The sequence below is a fragment of the Anomalospiza imberbis genome, chromosome 7 (genome assembly GCF_031753505.1).
Source record: "Anomalospiza imberbis isolate Cuckoo-Finch-1a 21T00152 chromosome 7, ASM3175350v1, whole genome shotgun sequence".
Taxonomy (NCBI): Eukaryota; Metazoa; Chordata; class Aves; order Passeriformes; family Viduidae; genus Anomalospiza; species Anomalospiza imberbis.
Genome location: NC_089687.1, coordinates 10,938,189 through 10,955,031, shown reverse-complemented (window position 1 = coordinate 10,955,031; position 16,843 = coordinate 10,938,189). Strand labels below are relative to the sequence as shown.

Sequence of the window (16,843 nt, the reverse complement as noted above, 5' to 3'; positions counted from 1 at the left end):
CTAGTGCAGCACACCCATCTGTCCATCCGTCCATCCCAGTGCAGTCAGTAAGGACTGCAGGTGAGAGGAGGAAGTGTGGATAGCATTTACATTAGGGGTACAGATATTTGACATACAGGATGTTTTCTTCACAGGTCCTTCAACTGTGAAGTGAAAAGATTCATACTTTTTCCTTCCCTAAGTCTCCCTTCAGCCATCCATCCCTTCTAATCCCAAACTCCTTCTGATGGCTTCAGGTCTGTGCCTCATGTGTGCTTTCACTGGCATTTTAGCAGGAGCTGAGGATTGCTAACCTTGTTTTAAGGAAGGCTAACCCAGGCCTTTTGCAGATGGGAAGTGAGGCATAGCACTGTGAAATGATTTGCTAAAGGTTATCCAGCTGTGACTGAGAAAGTGTGCTCTGATTCTGCTGCAAAAGATGCCACAAAAGTGTAAATGTTAATAGTAATAACTTTCTCTATGTGTATTTCTGCTTTGCAAAATTTTATTTCCACCAGGGAACTTGTTAATGTCAACGTCATTCAGTTTTCATCATCACCACTTGAAGTGATCAGTCAGCTGTGTGGATCTACAAATTGCTCCCTTGCAGCCAGCCTCTTAGTCTAATGCTCGGGTGACAGTCAGCTGTAAGGATCAGGCTCGAAGATGCCTTTGATTTTCCTTTGATGTTTCTGAGCCAAGGAAGAATTTCACAGAGCCACTGGGCGGTAGGTGAAGATCCCTTCTGTTTGTGGGAAGCCAATTATAACGTGGCTGACCTGCATTGACCTGAAGATTACTGGCAGGACATCTGGGATGTCCTTGCGAGGCAGAGCTAGCTCACTGGATGTGCCAGACTCAGGGCATAGACTGATTTGTTCGTCTGGATGCAGCAACCATTCCGATACTGTGATTATAATGGAGGCTGCACAAATTGATCCTGGTCAGATTCAGTGTATTTATTTATTTGCTTGCACTTTGGCATCATTGCCGACGTGTGAGGATAAACAGGCTTCACCTTTAGGATTTAATGAGTGGGAACAACTTACAAGGACAACAGGTCCTAGTTTCTAATCCTCTCTACCAGTTAACTCTCTGCCCCCTTTCATTATTTTTTGTTCCCTTATTCACCTCTTATGCCAGATCTATGATCAGTTAAAGCTTTTAAAACCCCCGACAAACAAGCATCACGAAAGAGGCTGTGTGCCAGAAGCCTCTTTGGAGTAAGGCACACGCCGGGAGAGAGGTGGAGGCACAAAGAACCCCGGACGGGAGGCTAGTGGGACGTGAGAGAAGAGCTGGAACTTTTTAACCTCTGCCGAAGCAAACAGGACGGGGATTTCGGGCAGCATTTCGGGGGGGTTGGGCGTTTATCTCCGTGCGCGGGATGGCTGCGGGAGCGGCACCGTCCCTCGAGGGATGAGCATCGCGGGCGCGGGCCGGACTACAGCCCCCGTCATGCCGCGGCGCGGGCGGGCGGTGGCGGGGAGCGCGCCTGCGCCGCCAGACGTGGCAGCAGCCGCAGCGGCGGCGGGTCCGGAGCGGGTCCGGCGCGGCGGCGGGATGGCAGCGCCGGGGCAGGGCGCGGGGGCTGCGCGGCGCCGCGGGCGGCTCCCGCCGCTCCCGCTGCTGCTGCTCGGCCTGGCGGTGAGTGGCGCCGGGGGGCGGCGGGGGGTGTCCCCCGTCCCCGGGCCGGGGCGGGGGCGCGGCGCGGCCGGCGGAGTTGGGCGAAAGTTGGGAGCGGGACGGGCCCCCGGGGCCGGGCGCGGCGGCTCCCCCGCCGCCCGCGCCCGCCGCCGCTGCGGGCGGGCTCGGCTCGGCACAGCCTGGCATGGCCGGGCTCCGGCAGCGCTGCTCCCGGGTGTCTTCCCCGCGCTCAGCCCGTGTGCTGCTCCCCTGCTTCCCCTTTCCCTCTGCCTCCCAAAGCACCGCCCGGAGAAAGCGCTCCCCGGCGTGCGGCGGCTCCCCGAGCGGCTGCGGGCTGGGGCCCCCGACTGCCCCGGCCCCGGGGGCTCCGACCGGCGGCGCTTCGGTCCCAAGTTTCGTGTGAAAAGCGGTGCGGTGGCAGAGGGCTTCCAGGGGATTTCCCCCGGCGGCGGCTGTGCCGCAGCGGAGCTGCCGCGCTCGGCTTTGTGCACCTGTGTGCGGCACCCCCGCCCCGGGCACCCCGCCCCTGCGCCCCTCGCATGTGGCGCTGTCCATCCCGCTGCCTCCCGAGTGCCGGGCTGTGCTTCGTTGACGTTGCGCTGAGCAGAGCTGCTTACCTCAGGGAGGCTCCTAGACTTCCAGAAATATTTTAAAGTCTGATTTTTCTTTTTCTTTTTCTTTTTTTTTTTTTTTTAATCCACGGAATTTAGCATAAATAGCTCAAAAGATTAATGAAGGCATGCTTTAAAACAGTACTTTATTCCATTTATTATCATGAGCTACAGATCATCCTTCTGCCTGGGCAAATGAAGCTAATAATTAATGAAAAATTACGTTAATATTTTTATGCACAAGTGATCTGAAATGTATTTGGAAATGCATGACTGTGGAGTGCTCACCTAGTTCATACAAATCAAGTGTGTAATTGCTAATTGCCCTATGCTTATTCTGTACCAATATTAGAATTGCCTTTGTGGGACAGAAAGATTCAGCCCTGTCTGATGTAGCCTTTTGCCCCTGGCAGGGCCATAGCTCTCAGCTCATTCAGGAGGGAGAAGTGTTGTGCATTCTGAAGAACTTTTGCTTTAAGCTTCATCTAGAATCACAGACCTCTGCTTTCTGCACTTTATTGATTTCAAGTGAAACTGAAGTCAGGCTGAACTCTCCCTAAATGCTGTTGAGGTCTTAGTGTGGATTTTTTTCTTCTGTGGCTCCTCTTTAATATACGCAGTAGTTTTCTCAGTGATACTTGTGGCAGTGCATTCCTCAGATTGAGCATATACTGTAGGCCATGTGGAGTTACAAGTGGACTGAATATTCCCTCCCTTCAAAATAGCTAAGCACATGGAGTTATTTCTGGTATTTCCTACTATATCCACTGTGACTGTCGGACCTTATCTTACTGCAACAAACATTTTATGTTAATGTAAATATTTTCCTGTAATTTTTCTTTGTAGATTAAAAGATATTTTCCCCATCTTTCTTCATTTGAATCTGTTGTTCCTGATTGTTCTGCTTGCCCTCTTTGACCTTTTGTGTTGCAGAGCTGGTGTCTTTGAGATGAGCAGAGGGATGAGCACTGCTGTTGTCAGTGAAATTATACAAAGCCATTTTAATTTACCCACATCATTATTTCTTACCTTTCTTAATTTGCCACAGCAGTTTATTTGCTCTGTGATGCTTCATGCTGAGCAGATGTCTTCATTGAGCTGTTGATTCAGCTAATTCTTTCCCCTTTGCTGTGTACAAGTAGTTTAAATTATTTCTTCCAATTTGCATTATCTTGCACTTGAAGGTGTGATTTTTCATCTTGAAATAGTAACTTGCTGTACTTGAGGATTGAAAAACTAGTTTACAGCTGTGACATAGCAAAACCTGCTTTTAATTTTTTAGGAGTTGATGCGAGGCTGTTCAGTCAGGTGGTTCTCAGTGTGTAAAGTTAAACTAAACGTAACACCAGCTGCTTGGTAGGTCAATGAGAAACATTTTTTCCTTCCATCCAATCCTTTTTCATGTACCCAAATGTGTTTTGCTTTCTTGGTTTTTGTTTTGTTTGTTTGTTAGTTTTCCTGGAAGTGCTGACTACTTGCAGTCCACCTGGAACAGCAGCTAGAGTTGTGCATGCATAGCACTTCTGAAAAATAGGGCTCATTTTTTGACCCAGAATTGGAGGTGGCTACATATATAAAAGGGAACCTACAAAGCTGGATGAAAAAAAGGTTTCCGTATCTTCTAATGTAAGCTGTTAATTTACCTTCAGCATCACTGTGGGTGTGTGACACACACACATGAAAAAGATGGTGGGGGGATCTCTGCTGTAGTTTTATTTCTTGAATGAGTTGGAGAGCTGTGAGGAAGTTGTGGGTTCCCTGTTTGGTTTATCAAGTGGTTGACTGTATTGCATGCTCAAAGGACTGAATTTACTGTTCAAGGCACTGGGAAGGAGTTTCACACCAAGGTGGATTAGCATTTCCTCTAATGCATCAGGTACTGTGCCTTTCCTAGCAGAAGGCAGCCACTGCTTCCAACAGGATTTCGCATCTGGGTCTGTTTGCTTTGCAAACACCGATGAATATTATCTCATACCAGTGTGGCAAAGATCAGTTTGTCTTCCGAGTGTTGGCTTAATGACAGAGAAACTGAGTCAAGAGTGCAGCTGACTGAGCACTGTTGGGAAGCAGACTTTGTGACCTGATGCCACTCAAACCCAGTGCCTTCAAAGAAGGGCTTGAAAGGAACATTTCCGGCTTCCAGCTCCTCAAGTACTTCCTTAATCCTTGCCAGTAGGGTCACAGGAATGCACTAGTGAGCCCTGACACTGACTTGTGAATCCAGGCCTGCAGGGAGGGCTTGGCCATGATTCCCTCCGTGCTGCAGCTAGCCCTGCAGCATGGCAGCAGTGGCTTGCCTCTGGTGAGTTTGCAGGCAGGGTGCTTCACCACTGCAGTGCTCAGGTGCTGTTTCCTATTGTGCCATTTGGGCTTGAATTCAGGAGTGCCTCTTCCCATCCAGTTATTTTTTTGTACCACAGGAGCCTCTTTGGACCGTGTTTCCTGGCAGTCAAAGGGAGGGTATTGCAAAGGCAAATTCCGTAGTTGCTGTACCCCCACTATATTCATATTTTGTCCACTCCCTCTTCAAAATATGGATTTGTAAAACTCGTGCTCTGTGTCCTCAGATGCCCTTCCCAAATCAAACCTTGGCTTCGTTACTCCACTCCATGCCTTACGGAGGATTGTTTTCAATCCATTGAATTTGGTGCCACTGTACCTTTTTACCTCAGAGGCCCTGGCATGTTGATGCAAGTGTGTCATCAGAACTCGTGTTTCTGCCCAGGGGTGAGTTCATGGTGTCCTGAGCAATTGGTGATGGAAGAGGTGCTTGTTCTGTTGTCCATTTCTTTTGCCTTTTGGTGATGGAGTTCCTTGAATTCCTGTTTCAGTAAAAATGGAGGTAGTGAGGTATTTCTGGAGAGCTGTGCCTGGAGGTTGCAAATTGCATTGCACTAAATAGCATTGCCTTAAATTTTTTGGTGCAGGCAGGGTCACTTTGTAAGTAAGTTGTTGTTTACCTTGTTCCTGCCACCTTTTCAAGCTTGTGAATGGCAAAAAATTGTGATAACAAAGCAAGTCTTTAGTTTTGGCACTGTGTCAGCTGTGAGTGGCTGGTAGCCTTGGTGGAGGGTGCTGTGAATCGCACGCTTACAGAACACACATAATAAAGGTAATTTAATTTGTGACTGTCTTTATGATGTCCTGTCTGTCGTCTTTGGGTTTAGAGCCATATAGCCTGTTTGCTGGGTGACTGCAAATAGACTCTTTCTCTCCCCCTCCTCTCTTTTCCTGGATATGGCGCACCATGACTGTGTGGTTGTGCTGCTCTAGGATCAGCTGTGTGCTGGTTTGTTCTGGTGCTGCCTTCCTTTTGCCTCTTGCAGATCACTTCCTTTCTGTGTGAATCTTCCTTCAGCTATTAAAATTAAACTTTCTCTCCTATCACCTGGCAGAAGAATGTGAGGATTAATTAGTTAACATTTGTGCAATGCTTTGAAGATAACAAATGCCATATAAAGTGCTAGAGATTTTCAGGTGTTATCTTTTGCCCTCTCTTCCTTATAAATCCCATTAATAGTGTTTTTGTCTTCTTTTTATAGTACCTCCTACGTGCTTCTTGAGTAGGTGGTATTTCTATAAACTTCTCTAAAACCTAAATTTTAGTGGTGGATTATGTGGCATATGCTTTGCTCATGCCCTTAACTTCTGTAGTCAAATGTGCTTGTTCAGAAGTGATATCTGAAATATTATTTCATCAACAGCTTGTTTAATATATCTCTGGTGCCAGTGCCTGGCTTGAAGAGAGAGAGAGCTTCACATTCATAATATGGAGAAAGTTCTTTGTCAGCGTTAGTAATTGACCCTATTACAGTCAGTTGTTAATTAGTAAATAGTTGCACAGGTTTTCCTTCACAGAGCATTCAAAACCCAGTGATAAACCATACAATTAATTTGCTACTCAGAGCCCTTAAGAACAGCCTTTAGTATAGACTATTATGCCTGTAGCTTAAACCCCACTGTGTAAGAACAATATGAGCAGTAGAGTCTAGTCAAATCTTGACGTCTCCATGGTATTTTTTGCTACCTTCTATATTTGGAAAGTGAACATAGCAAGCACCACCTTAAGTGGAATGTCTTATTTGTAGCGTTCTTCAGCCTAAGTTAGAGAGTACTGAGAGAATCTTTGTCAGGATTTTAATTTGATTTCCTTTGAAAACGAGAGAAAATATGATAGTTGCCTCTTTGCAGATATGACCCCCCCCACAACAAAATGTCAGTAGTGCTTCTGTTTTTTAATTTGTGGAATGGCTTGAGGTGAGTGTTAATGGGTATGGATTATGTATGCAGTAAGAATGTGTTCTTCCACGGAGCTTGTGGGAATGAACAGAACCCAGGAAGTGTCCAGTGGGCATGTCTGCAAATGTGAGTCTGTTGGGCAAACCCAGAGTTTTCAAATGCTGTTGGTCTTGCAGTGCAGAAGTTGTTGATTTTCCTGTGTGTGTGCTGGAGCCTTGCTCACCTGGCCATCCCTTGCTGCTGTAGGTGTGGCAGTCGTTGCTCCCTACTCAGACCATTGGTGGCTTTTTGGATTGGTCACAGACATCACTGAGCAGCTTTTGTGCTGGGAGTCCTTAGCAGGTTGCATTTTTGAGCCCCTGCAGGGGCAATTGGCAGAAGATGGTTTTGTGATTCCAGTGGGATTGAAGAGACTACTGCAGGGGCCACTTCAGCTGTGACCCCTGAAGTCTGAGACCCAAGAGCTACTACCCTTTCTCTTCCCCATTCCACAAAGTAGTTATTTTACCAGGCTTCTTTGAGGTACCTTTGGGTAACAGAGCTAACCTGTCTCCTCCCATCTGATTTGATTAAAATGTTTTTACAGCTATTTTAGATATTAATCATGAACGAAAAAAGGTGACTGTCCTACTTATCACTACCCATATTGGAAGGCATTTGTTACAAATGGCTCAGTGATCAAAGCAGCACAACCCTGAATGTAAATAGCAGCAGAGGGAGGGCTCCTGAATGAAAAGCAAGCAATTATTGCACAAGGTCAAGAGTGGTTTGTATGATGAACAAGGAAGATAAAACATCTGCAGTTAAACTGTGATTCTGGTAAACAAGAAGGCTTTTGATTTGAACATCTTGTATTTTCCAGTGGGAAGGAATTGGGGGGAAAGGAAGCATTGGGTCAGTTTCTCCCTTGTGCTTGCCTGGAGATGACTTAGACCTGGTATTGTCAGTACATGGACAGTGTCTGCACCACGGTGGCTGTGTCACCAGCTGATCTGCAGATTTACAAACCTCTGTCACCACAGTACAGAGGTGTCCCTTCGAGTCAGCATTCTGAAGTGAAGTGCACAGTCCATCACAGGGCTCATTTTGGGAGCTGAGTAGCAAAGGAAAGGTGAAATTCTGTGTTCTTGTTAGGATTTCTTCCCCTGAGCCCCTTCCCCCCCCCCCTTTTTATGTGGCAGATGAGATCCTTATTCGGAATGTGAACCACTCCCCTCCTAAATAAGTTGTTAATGAAATAAAATTCAGTCATCTCCATTACTGCCTGGAATTTTGAGGCAGGTTTCTTCTTCAACGAGACTCCCAAAAAATGCCTTGTCAGACACAATCTGTTTCATATGCACAGGGTTGCTGATTGATCATATTTACAGTGGGTTGAGTGCTGTTGTCCCAAAATGAGAATGACACCAGTGGGTGGCTAAGCTAAGGCGGAAATCTGAGTTAATGTCTTCCTGAAAAAGTAGAGTTTAGAAATTGTGGTCAAGTGTAAGGCTGTGTCTCTGCCAAGCAGCAGTTTTGCTGGGGTCTGTTGTCACAGCCCCAGTTATTCCTGATGAATAGTGTGCAAATTGGCTGCTAATTATACATGTGTTAGTGTGTGCATAAAAACTGCATGTTGACATAATGGATTCAGGCACCTAAGCACTGTTTCAGCTGCATATCCATTTATACTTTTTATGCATTATTTGGGTCCAGGGAAGTATATATATTTCCAGCTCTTGGGCTGGAAATAGGAGAAATAGGGAATAGTTTTTCTGTCCAGTGTACAATGCTAACCTTCTGACAGAAATCAAGATTAAATAAGGAAGATCTATTTTCTTGTTTTTAAAACTGTGTTTTCATTGCCCTTGATGTAAAATAAATACATAAGTAATTCTCCAGATGTGCTGCTTATCCTTAGCTAAAGACCATGCTATCACAAAGCTTTTGTGGGGGCCAACTCATAAATTGAACTGGGTTCTGTGGGAGCAGTAGTTAAGCATTTATCACATTTAATTTGAATAATAAATGTAAAATATGAAAATACATTCTTGTGGCTGTTTGAAAGATATTCCCTTTTTTTAATTTTAAAATGAGATTCAGAGAAGAGTAAAAACTTGAGAAATAGACTGCTTTCTCAGATCCTTGATAATTTTGAGAAAACATGGCCTGAGGGATGACCACATTTTTCAATAGTGTCAATCCTGGAAGTATAATTAGCAAATAGTTATTTGCCTGTAATTCTTTGCCTCTGGGTTTCTGAAAGCTCAGATCTTCCTTGGGTACCAGTTCTAAGGGAGTGGGGTTGTGGAGTGTTTACTGCTCTTCAACACATGCATATGTTTGGCAGCTCTGCAAGGAATTACTAGAGAGTGGGGAAAAAAAGAAAATTAAACCTTTTTGACTGATCAGACTTCTTCCACCAAGCTTGCAAGATCATATATTTAAATACATACTTTGAAGAACAGAGACAGAACACATGGGGGTTTTGTACATTGTACTTGAATAGCTGTGTCTCAGCAGTTTTGAATTTACTGTCTTGAGGATTTGAGTTCACTTATGTTTTACTTGAGAGTCTTTCATGCATCTCAGACACTACAGTCACATGACTGATGTGTGACCTATGCCATAAAAATTCTGTGAAAATAAATTCAGATTATGATCTTGAGCTGAGGAAAATCTGCAGCCTGGAATTGCTATGAGATTTGCATTTCGTAGTCTGCCATGTGTAGTCTGTCTTTTTTTGAAGGTCTCCACCAAAGTTTCCTGCATCTGAGAACACCAGGTGACAGTCGTGTCACCGAGCCAGCCCATCAATAAGGACCTGTTATGATAGGCAACTGTGCAAACACAGCACAAAATAAAATAGACATTCCCTCAGTTTTGTTGTAGTTTCTCACTGCCGTAACTGGCAAGGGTGGCAGAGATGTTGCACATGTTGGTTCTATTATGTTCTTTACTTTAGCAGGTATCGAGGTGGGCAGCTTCTTGAGAAAAATACTTGGAGCATTTCTTAACTTTCCTGAGGTGGTCGTGAATAGATTTTAAAGCTTTAGGATGCTCAAGTGACAAGAGAGTTTAGCTTGTTTCTTATTTATAGATTTCCATATGTGTGAATGTAGCACTTCCTGATGCATATGAGAAGAGGCTTCCTGCCCAGGAGGGACTGTCACCTTTCTTGACCTCTTCTTTTTTTAATATGCGCGCATCTCCTCTTGTGCCCTGGATTTAAACAGGAAGCAATGTGCTTGATTGGGCAGTGTCTGGCTGATGAGCTCTCCTGCAAAATGTCTGGAGTAAATCTGCCTGAGTCATGACTTACAAATAAATTCATATAGCACAGTACATGCAAATTAGCTTCATCATTGTAGCTGCTTTACCTATGGGCCATGCAGGAGCGTGAGTTTGGTTTTCTGTTGAAGAGTGTAGCTGCTTCCATAGAATTCTTTTTTCCCATCCTCTTAATTTTAGATTGTTGTCAGAAGTAGTGGCTGTAGCCCTGGTGAGGCTGTAGCTGCTGGTACAGTCATCACTGCTGTGACTCTAGAGCAGGGCAGAGCAGCCCGAGTTTGGGACTGGTGTCTGGTAGAATTGACTCCTTGATATCCCTTGCCTTCAACAGAGCTGGTAGGGAATGCAGAGGTTCTTCTGGAGGTTTAACCATAAACCAACCTCTCGTTTTTTCCTGGGTAGGGTATTGATTAATTTCAGCAGGAGAAAGCTGGGGAGTATGGAACTACTTAATTCTTACCAGTTTGCCAATACCACGTAGTGCAAACGGGAATCAGGGCTGCTGAATTTCTCTGCTCAGCCAATAACCTCTCAGTGTTGCTGTGCTGCCTTAGATGTGCAGGCAGGGCATTTATGTCCAAGTCAGTGCCTTTGGCTTGGACCTCTTGGGTTTTATAACCAGGAAAGGCTGCAACATTAATCTTATTTAAAGGGAGATGATGATTTATTTGGCTGGGCTGACTGGTGTGCTTGTATGCACAATGCCTTTTCCAGTGGGTTTTGGGCTAAACCATTGGAACAGAGAGAGCTACTGTAGTAAAACTGCAGGAAAATGAGTAGCATGTATTGATTTGATACCTGGAGAGGAATTGGGCAAAGAAGCAGTGGATATATATGATATGCATCTCCCTCCAAGTGCCTGCTGTTCCACCAGCACAGCGGGTTTTCTGTTAGTGTCAACACCGACAAGGCACTAGTTAAAGCTGTCATTGTTTTCAGAATCCAATTTTTCAAGAGGTTTACAGCTCTGCCATTATAAGGAAAGAAAGAAATAAAGAGAGAGAAAATTCCTGAAATTGGTAAAACAGCCTTTCTAGCTGGAAAAGACATGGAATGCTTATACTTAAAACCATAAAATGGTATGGGTTGGAAGAGAGCTCAAAGATCATCTCATTCTAGCACCCCTCTTCTGAGCTATAGGTAAGCACTTTAAACAAAATTTTTAGTATCATTTGGTATCATGTTGAAAGTGCCTTTTGTGGAGTGTTTTAGTTGCTTCTTTTTGATAGAGTTCACAGACTAGAGTATCCTTGATTGAGTCCATTTTTTTCAGCCAAACAAGCAACCTGTAGTTTCACTTCTTCCCTGGGTTCAGCCTCAGTTTCAGTTAAGTTTATTTTTTGTCTTCTGTAACTCATGGCATAAATAAAACTATAAGACACTTCAATAGTTACAAAAATTGAGGTGAAGAGAAGAGTTTTTATAAAAAATACTTGGCTTTACAAAGGTCTGCCCATAATGTTGGATTAATTTCTCCTATGCAGCCCCTGATATTGGTGGTTTTGGGCAGCACAATTCCTGTCTGTGTCACCTCACTTAGCCCGACTATATTTGCCTGCTTTGACTGGCAACACCATGTATTCATCTCAGAAAATACACAAGTGATACACATACATCAGCGTGCAGTAAGAAGGTTGAACCCTGGACATCTGGGTTTAGAAGAATGTGAGTCTTTTGGTCGAATTAAAGCATCAAGGACACGTGTGCTGAAGGTAGAGGCTGGCTTGCAAATGTGCTCACTTTCTTCTCACAATCTGGCCAGCAGGGCCCAGTGGTGGGATTCCTGCCTGCAGAGTGGGGTAACTTGTTCACTCTTAGATTTTATGTTATAGGTGTATTTTCTAAGAACTTCTAAGTTCTCAAACATCTTGGTTGTTTTGAGGATGATCTCCATCTCTGCTCAGCTTCTCTCCATTACCTGGTGTGTCCCAGGATTCCCCTCATGCCCTTTTCTTTTCCACATGGAAAGACTTAGAGAGTCTGCTTTGTAGGTGCAGGTTTTGATCCTGAGTCGCAGTGACTGTGGTGCTTGGAAATGGCTGGATTTGAATGAAGTGCGTGCCTGTGGCTGTGTGTTCTGACTTCACTGGGACTTCATTGGCTCAGTCCCTTCTTTAAATGCTGCTTGGTGTAACACACCGGATGCAGGAACTGCCTTTTGTTTCTTCACATCCACTGTGGACACGTATTGTCCAGCCTGGTTGGAGTAAGGCACGATCAAAATCAGTTCTGTAATTAAGGAAATGTTGAACCTCTTGTGTGTGTTAGGCAAATGAGCTAAAGCTTTTAGCCAAGCAATTAAGTGTTAAGGTTTTACTGTAAGGTGAATGGAAACTAGATAATTTCTCCAGCTAAGCTTCCCTTAATCATTCCATTAGCACAAATTCGGGACAGTGCAGAAGGGAAGCAGCATAGCCTGATGGATAAGATAATTATTATATTATTATTATTGAAGAATATTGCAGTAAGAATAAGCAGTAAAGGCCCCAGCTGAGGTTATGGTGATAATTTGATATGAGTTTTACTTCATGACAGTCAAACTCTGCTCTGGAACTGTTGTGATTTAAATAGAGTAAAAGATGCAGTGGAGGAAAAAAACCTTTTTTGCATAGATCCGGAGCTGAGATGCAGAGAGTTTAAATGCTGTGTCTTCCATGGGGCCAGTGGAAGCTGAACAAGGCACTGCTGTGTGTGTGTGACATGGTGTGGGCACTGGGAAACATGAGCCCTGCTCCACTTTGGAAGGGTGGGTGGGAGAGGGTTGTGCTTGGTGCTCTAATGCGAATGCTGGATTACTTGCATTTTCTGTTCTCATTTCCTACATCTGCTCCCTGTCAGTGTGGGTTATTTTAACTTCATGGCTCTCTTCTGTAGGGTATCAAAATACTGGATTGAGTTTGCAGCATATTCAGAGATGTAGGGACAAGAGTGCTCTCAGAGTGGCAATTTGCTGCTTCTCTTGGTAAAGTATATTAAATTTACATAAGAATCGTAATCTGATTATCTGATTTGGGAGCAAACTTTTAAAGGGGGTGGTATCTTAAGTAAAACTTTATTTTTTTGATGTTGTGTTCATTTTTCCATGTAAGGGTACTTGTTAGGAATGTAATGACCCAGTTTCAATAAATCACATGCCTGGCATTTTTTCTTTTGGTTTTGCTGATCAAATCAATGTGATAGCCTATTTAAGGCAGCCATGTGTCAAGATTATAAAAAAACATGATGGCAATTTGCAAAAGCAGGTTGTCTCTGTATCTGTGACTGATGTTTTTGGCTCTCTGTTTCCCTAGGCATTCTTGCCAGCATTCGTGTTCTCATTGAAGGTGTCTCCACTCATAGAAAAAATAAGTGATCACAAGGATTTTAAGAAGCTTCTCAGGACACGGAATAACGTACTAGTGCTCTATTCCAAATCAGGTAAGTCTATTTTTTTTGGATGTTACAGCTCTTTGTGCCCAGCAAGGTGTGTACCAAGAGGCTTCTGTATGACTGCAAGAACTTCTTCAGGACCGGTGTCCTTTATTTTAATTCAGAGGCTCCTGATGTTTCAAGATTGGAGTCATCTTAATTCAGCCTTCTAATTGCTCTGTCACATTGGCAGAAATGTACTTTATTCTGGCTTTGTCTCGAGAACTGGCTCCCTGTAATAAGAGCTTTCTGGTGTGTTTATCACAGTAGTTTGCAAGTTTTGATTTCCTGGTGACACTGAAAGGCGTAATGAATAGTTACAGTACTGAGATCAATCCATCTTTGCTTCTGACAGTTTTGAGTGTCCCATGGTTGTCTTTCAGCTTTAATTAAAAAAATATAAAAATAAAAAAAGAACTGTTGTGTAAGATGGAAAATGACTCATTTCACATTATGCCACCTGTCCCCTTGAATATTTTTGTTGTTTCCTCTGTCATTCAGGCTCACCTTTCTGGCTGTTTACTAAACTGTTTGCTCTTCCTTTGCTCTGTTCTGATCCTGCTGTACCTTTTCCCTTTTCTCCTTTCTTGCCTTGTTTTTTTTTTTTTTTGGGAAGTGTTTTGTGTAACACCTTATGAAATTAAGAAACTATCTTTTTACACAAGTGCAGAATGCTTTTGTGAATGTGGAAGTCATTGGACAGCAAGAAGTAAAACATGTAAATAAGATGATTTTCCTTCGTGCTGTATTGTTTTTGTTGATGCTTCCTTCTTCCTGTAGGCAGACAGGACAAGATAATGCCTTGTTTGGGTGTTGGGTCCTTCTTTTCTGACCTTTTCTGTTGCAAAGGTCTTCTGTCAGTTAAACACAGTGATGATAGCATTGCTCTGGGTTCATGGTGTATCAAACTGGAGCAGCATATGGTGACCAATATCCTCCTCCCTCTGCCCCCCAGTATCAAAGAATTTTGCAGACAAGGATATGCAGGTGCTGGAGTAATTAACTTTATTTCCTAAATATATGCTTATTCTGAAACAGTTAAAATTATATAAGTGGCTTATATTTTTGTTAAAATACTTGTGTTTTGCTATAGTGGGGAACTTTGAGCACTTGAACTTGGCCAAATGGTTTTGTGGTAACAGGTTCAAAGTGAAAATCATAAAAGAGTTTCTAATGCTTTTTGATTTTTGAAAGGAACACTTTAGATAAAAAGTATTATTCAGCTTCTTAAAGGGAAAATTTTCTTTTTACGCTTAATATTTTAAGTGGTGGTTGCTTTCATTTTTAGCAGCACAACCAGAACACTTCAACTGTGACACTCATCTAATAAATGTTGCCCTATGGGCATTGTTCAAAAGCCGTGTTATGGAGATTTCTTTTATTCTGTTTTTGTTATTTAATTGGTTAGTTTTAGCAGTCTAAAGCATTGCATGCAGAGCTGACTGTGGAATTAATGTTTCTTCTTAGAACAGTGATCCTTGCACAATTAGAAATCTCTTGCCCAACAGTCACCCAGAAAGAGGGGAGGGGAAAAAAGAGATGGGAATTTGGAGGTGTAATTTCAATCCCAGATATACATCCCCCAGCTGTGATGAGATGATGGCTAGCATCTGGTCGTACTCCTGGAACAAAGGCTTTTCTTCCCAGCTGAGCAGAACTAGATGTCACTTTCTACTGCAATCAGAAAATTCATTGGTTTTGGGAGGTGTCATAATTTATGGGAGATGTTTAGTTCCCCTTGCCAGCTGGGTGTCCTACATGGGGTACTCAGACCTTCTGGGACAAGCTGAAGGCTTATTTTTAAAAGTGTATTTGTCAAACTGCTCCATTCTAAGTACATGCAAAGAATTCCCCCACCTGCCTAAGTCCCTGTGTTGGTGAGAGGTGACAATTGCATGTTCTGGGTATTGGGGGTATGAGAGTTTCTGGAGAGCTGATACGTGTGGGTTGGTGTCTCTGATGGCATCAGGCCCAAGCAAAGTCTGTCAAATACAAAGAGGCTGTTTCTGGCTCAGGAGATTGTTGAGGTAAAAATTGTGATGGTTTAGGGATTATTTGATGGGTTATCCCTACATGCTGGCTCTGCTTGTCTGCTCTGACATCTACAGACCCTCACTTCCTTAAATGCTGGAGACAAGATATTGGTCTACAGAAGCATTCTGTCTGTCCCAATATTGCCATTCTTACGTTCAGTTGCTTGAAGTAGTTGTGGAGATCTGGAAGAGGCTCTGGGTTTCTATTTTCTGTTTATTGAGGAAGGAAACAGTTCCTGTTAGATTTTTTGGGGGAATGGATACTTATTTGTACTGCTATATTTTTCTCTCTTCTGTTTATTTTTAATACCATTTATAAGACTCTTTTGGAATGGTAGTGTTTTGCAAAACCTACACATGTGGCACAGCATTATAAAAGTCTCTGTTGGGTATTTGTAATACAGCCAGTACTTGGAAGGACCTTTTCTGGGTACTGCTCATGACTGTTGGTTTGGGTATGTCCCAGGGTTATTATGAGGATAAAGTCTGTTATTTTCTGAGTATGGCTGGGGTAGAATTAGGGAGGCAGAGATGCTGAATGACTTGCCCTTACAGCTGATGAAAGTCCTAAATGAAATTGCTCGAATTAGCAGGCTGTGGTGCAAACTGGTTCATGCCCAGCCACAGGGAAGAAGGCAGTGTTGGGATGGAAGCTGTAGGAGAGGACACAGTATAGCTCCATAAATGCAGCTCAGGGAGCATGTCTGGAAATACCAAATTCAGTGTATTGTTTTAGGGGTAGAGGGAAGGAGCAACCCAGCTTCACCTGCAGCCAGCTTTCCTTCTAGTTTACAGAAGGTTTTACTGATCCCTGTTACACTGGTTTCTTCAAATGAGACAAAATGTTCTTGGGGTGCTTTGGCACATACAAATGCAACATTGTGTTGTTTTGTGTAGAGTGGTAATGCTGTTATTAATTTAGTTTTATTATTTAATTTTGTCTTCCAGCCACTGCTGCTGAAAGCTCACTCAGATTACTGTCCAGTGTGGCCCAGGAGGTGAAAGGACGAGGTACTATAAGCTGGATAGACTGTGGGTACGTGTCATGCTCTTTTCCTTCTTATTTTCCCTTTCCCCTTTTGGCTTTTATTGCTATCTTAGCTTTTTTGATGGCTCTGAAACTTTTTGCCTTTAAGTGGACCCACATAATTCCGTGTAGTTTCTTCTGTAGGGAGTTTATATCTTACCATCTTCTCTTCCTCTGAACGAGTGGAGGGGAATAATTTTTTTCCTTATGGCTGCTGTTACTTCTCTGACAGCATATTTTCCAGCCTGAAGCTGAGACCCCAGCTAACATTGTCTTTCATAGGTGGCACACAGGGTGCAAGATTTTTTTCCACAAGCCAGGGGAGGAGGAATTTCACATCTTGTGCCTCAGCTGGAGGGCAATGCAGTTCTGCTCTGACAGCAAATGTTGTGTGAGCAGTAAGGCTGTTTGCTTGGTTTTTAAGCATCCACCCATTTGTGTTTCTCAATAAAATGTGCTTTCTTTTGAAGACCTTCCTCTGTGCTGGCATAAGTTCTGGCAATTGTTAATGTGAAGGCAAAGAAACTTGTTTTTGTAAGTGGTTTTGTGGGGGGGTGGAGGAATGAACAGGTTTGTACTTTCTGGTTTGCAGATGTGAAAATCTCCACTGTGGTTCAACTCAATGACAG

At 43.5% G+C, this 16,843-nt stretch overlaps 1 protein-coding gene and 1 long non-coding RNA gene across 3 annotated transcripts in view; both read left to right on the top strand.

The window, feature by feature from the left end:
- LOC137476932 (uncharacterized) overlaps window positions 1–16,843 on the top strand; it is a 541,698-nt gene that overhangs the window by 184,787 nt on the left and 340,068 nt on the right. The gene's annotated exons all lie outside the window — the stretch shown is intronic.
- Window positions 523–16,843, top strand: part of PDIA5 (protein disulfide isomerase family A member 5) — a 97,824-nt gene continuing 81,503 nt past the window's right edge. Inside the window, exons 1-3 of one of the 2 annotated variants that reach the window (XM_068195364.1) lie at window positions 523–707; window positions 13,037–13,163; window positions 16,136–16,223. In XM_068195364.1, coding sequence (XP_068051465.1) covers window positions 666–707; window positions 13,037–13,163; window positions 16,136–16,223 — 257 coding nt within the window. In that variant the 5' untranslated portion in view covers window positions 523–665. Of the gene's footprint in view, window positions 708–1,383; window positions 1,627–13,036; window positions 13,164–16,135; window positions 16,224–16,843 lie in introns of those variants that run through there. The other variant, XM_068195363.1, reaches the window with a different exon arrangement.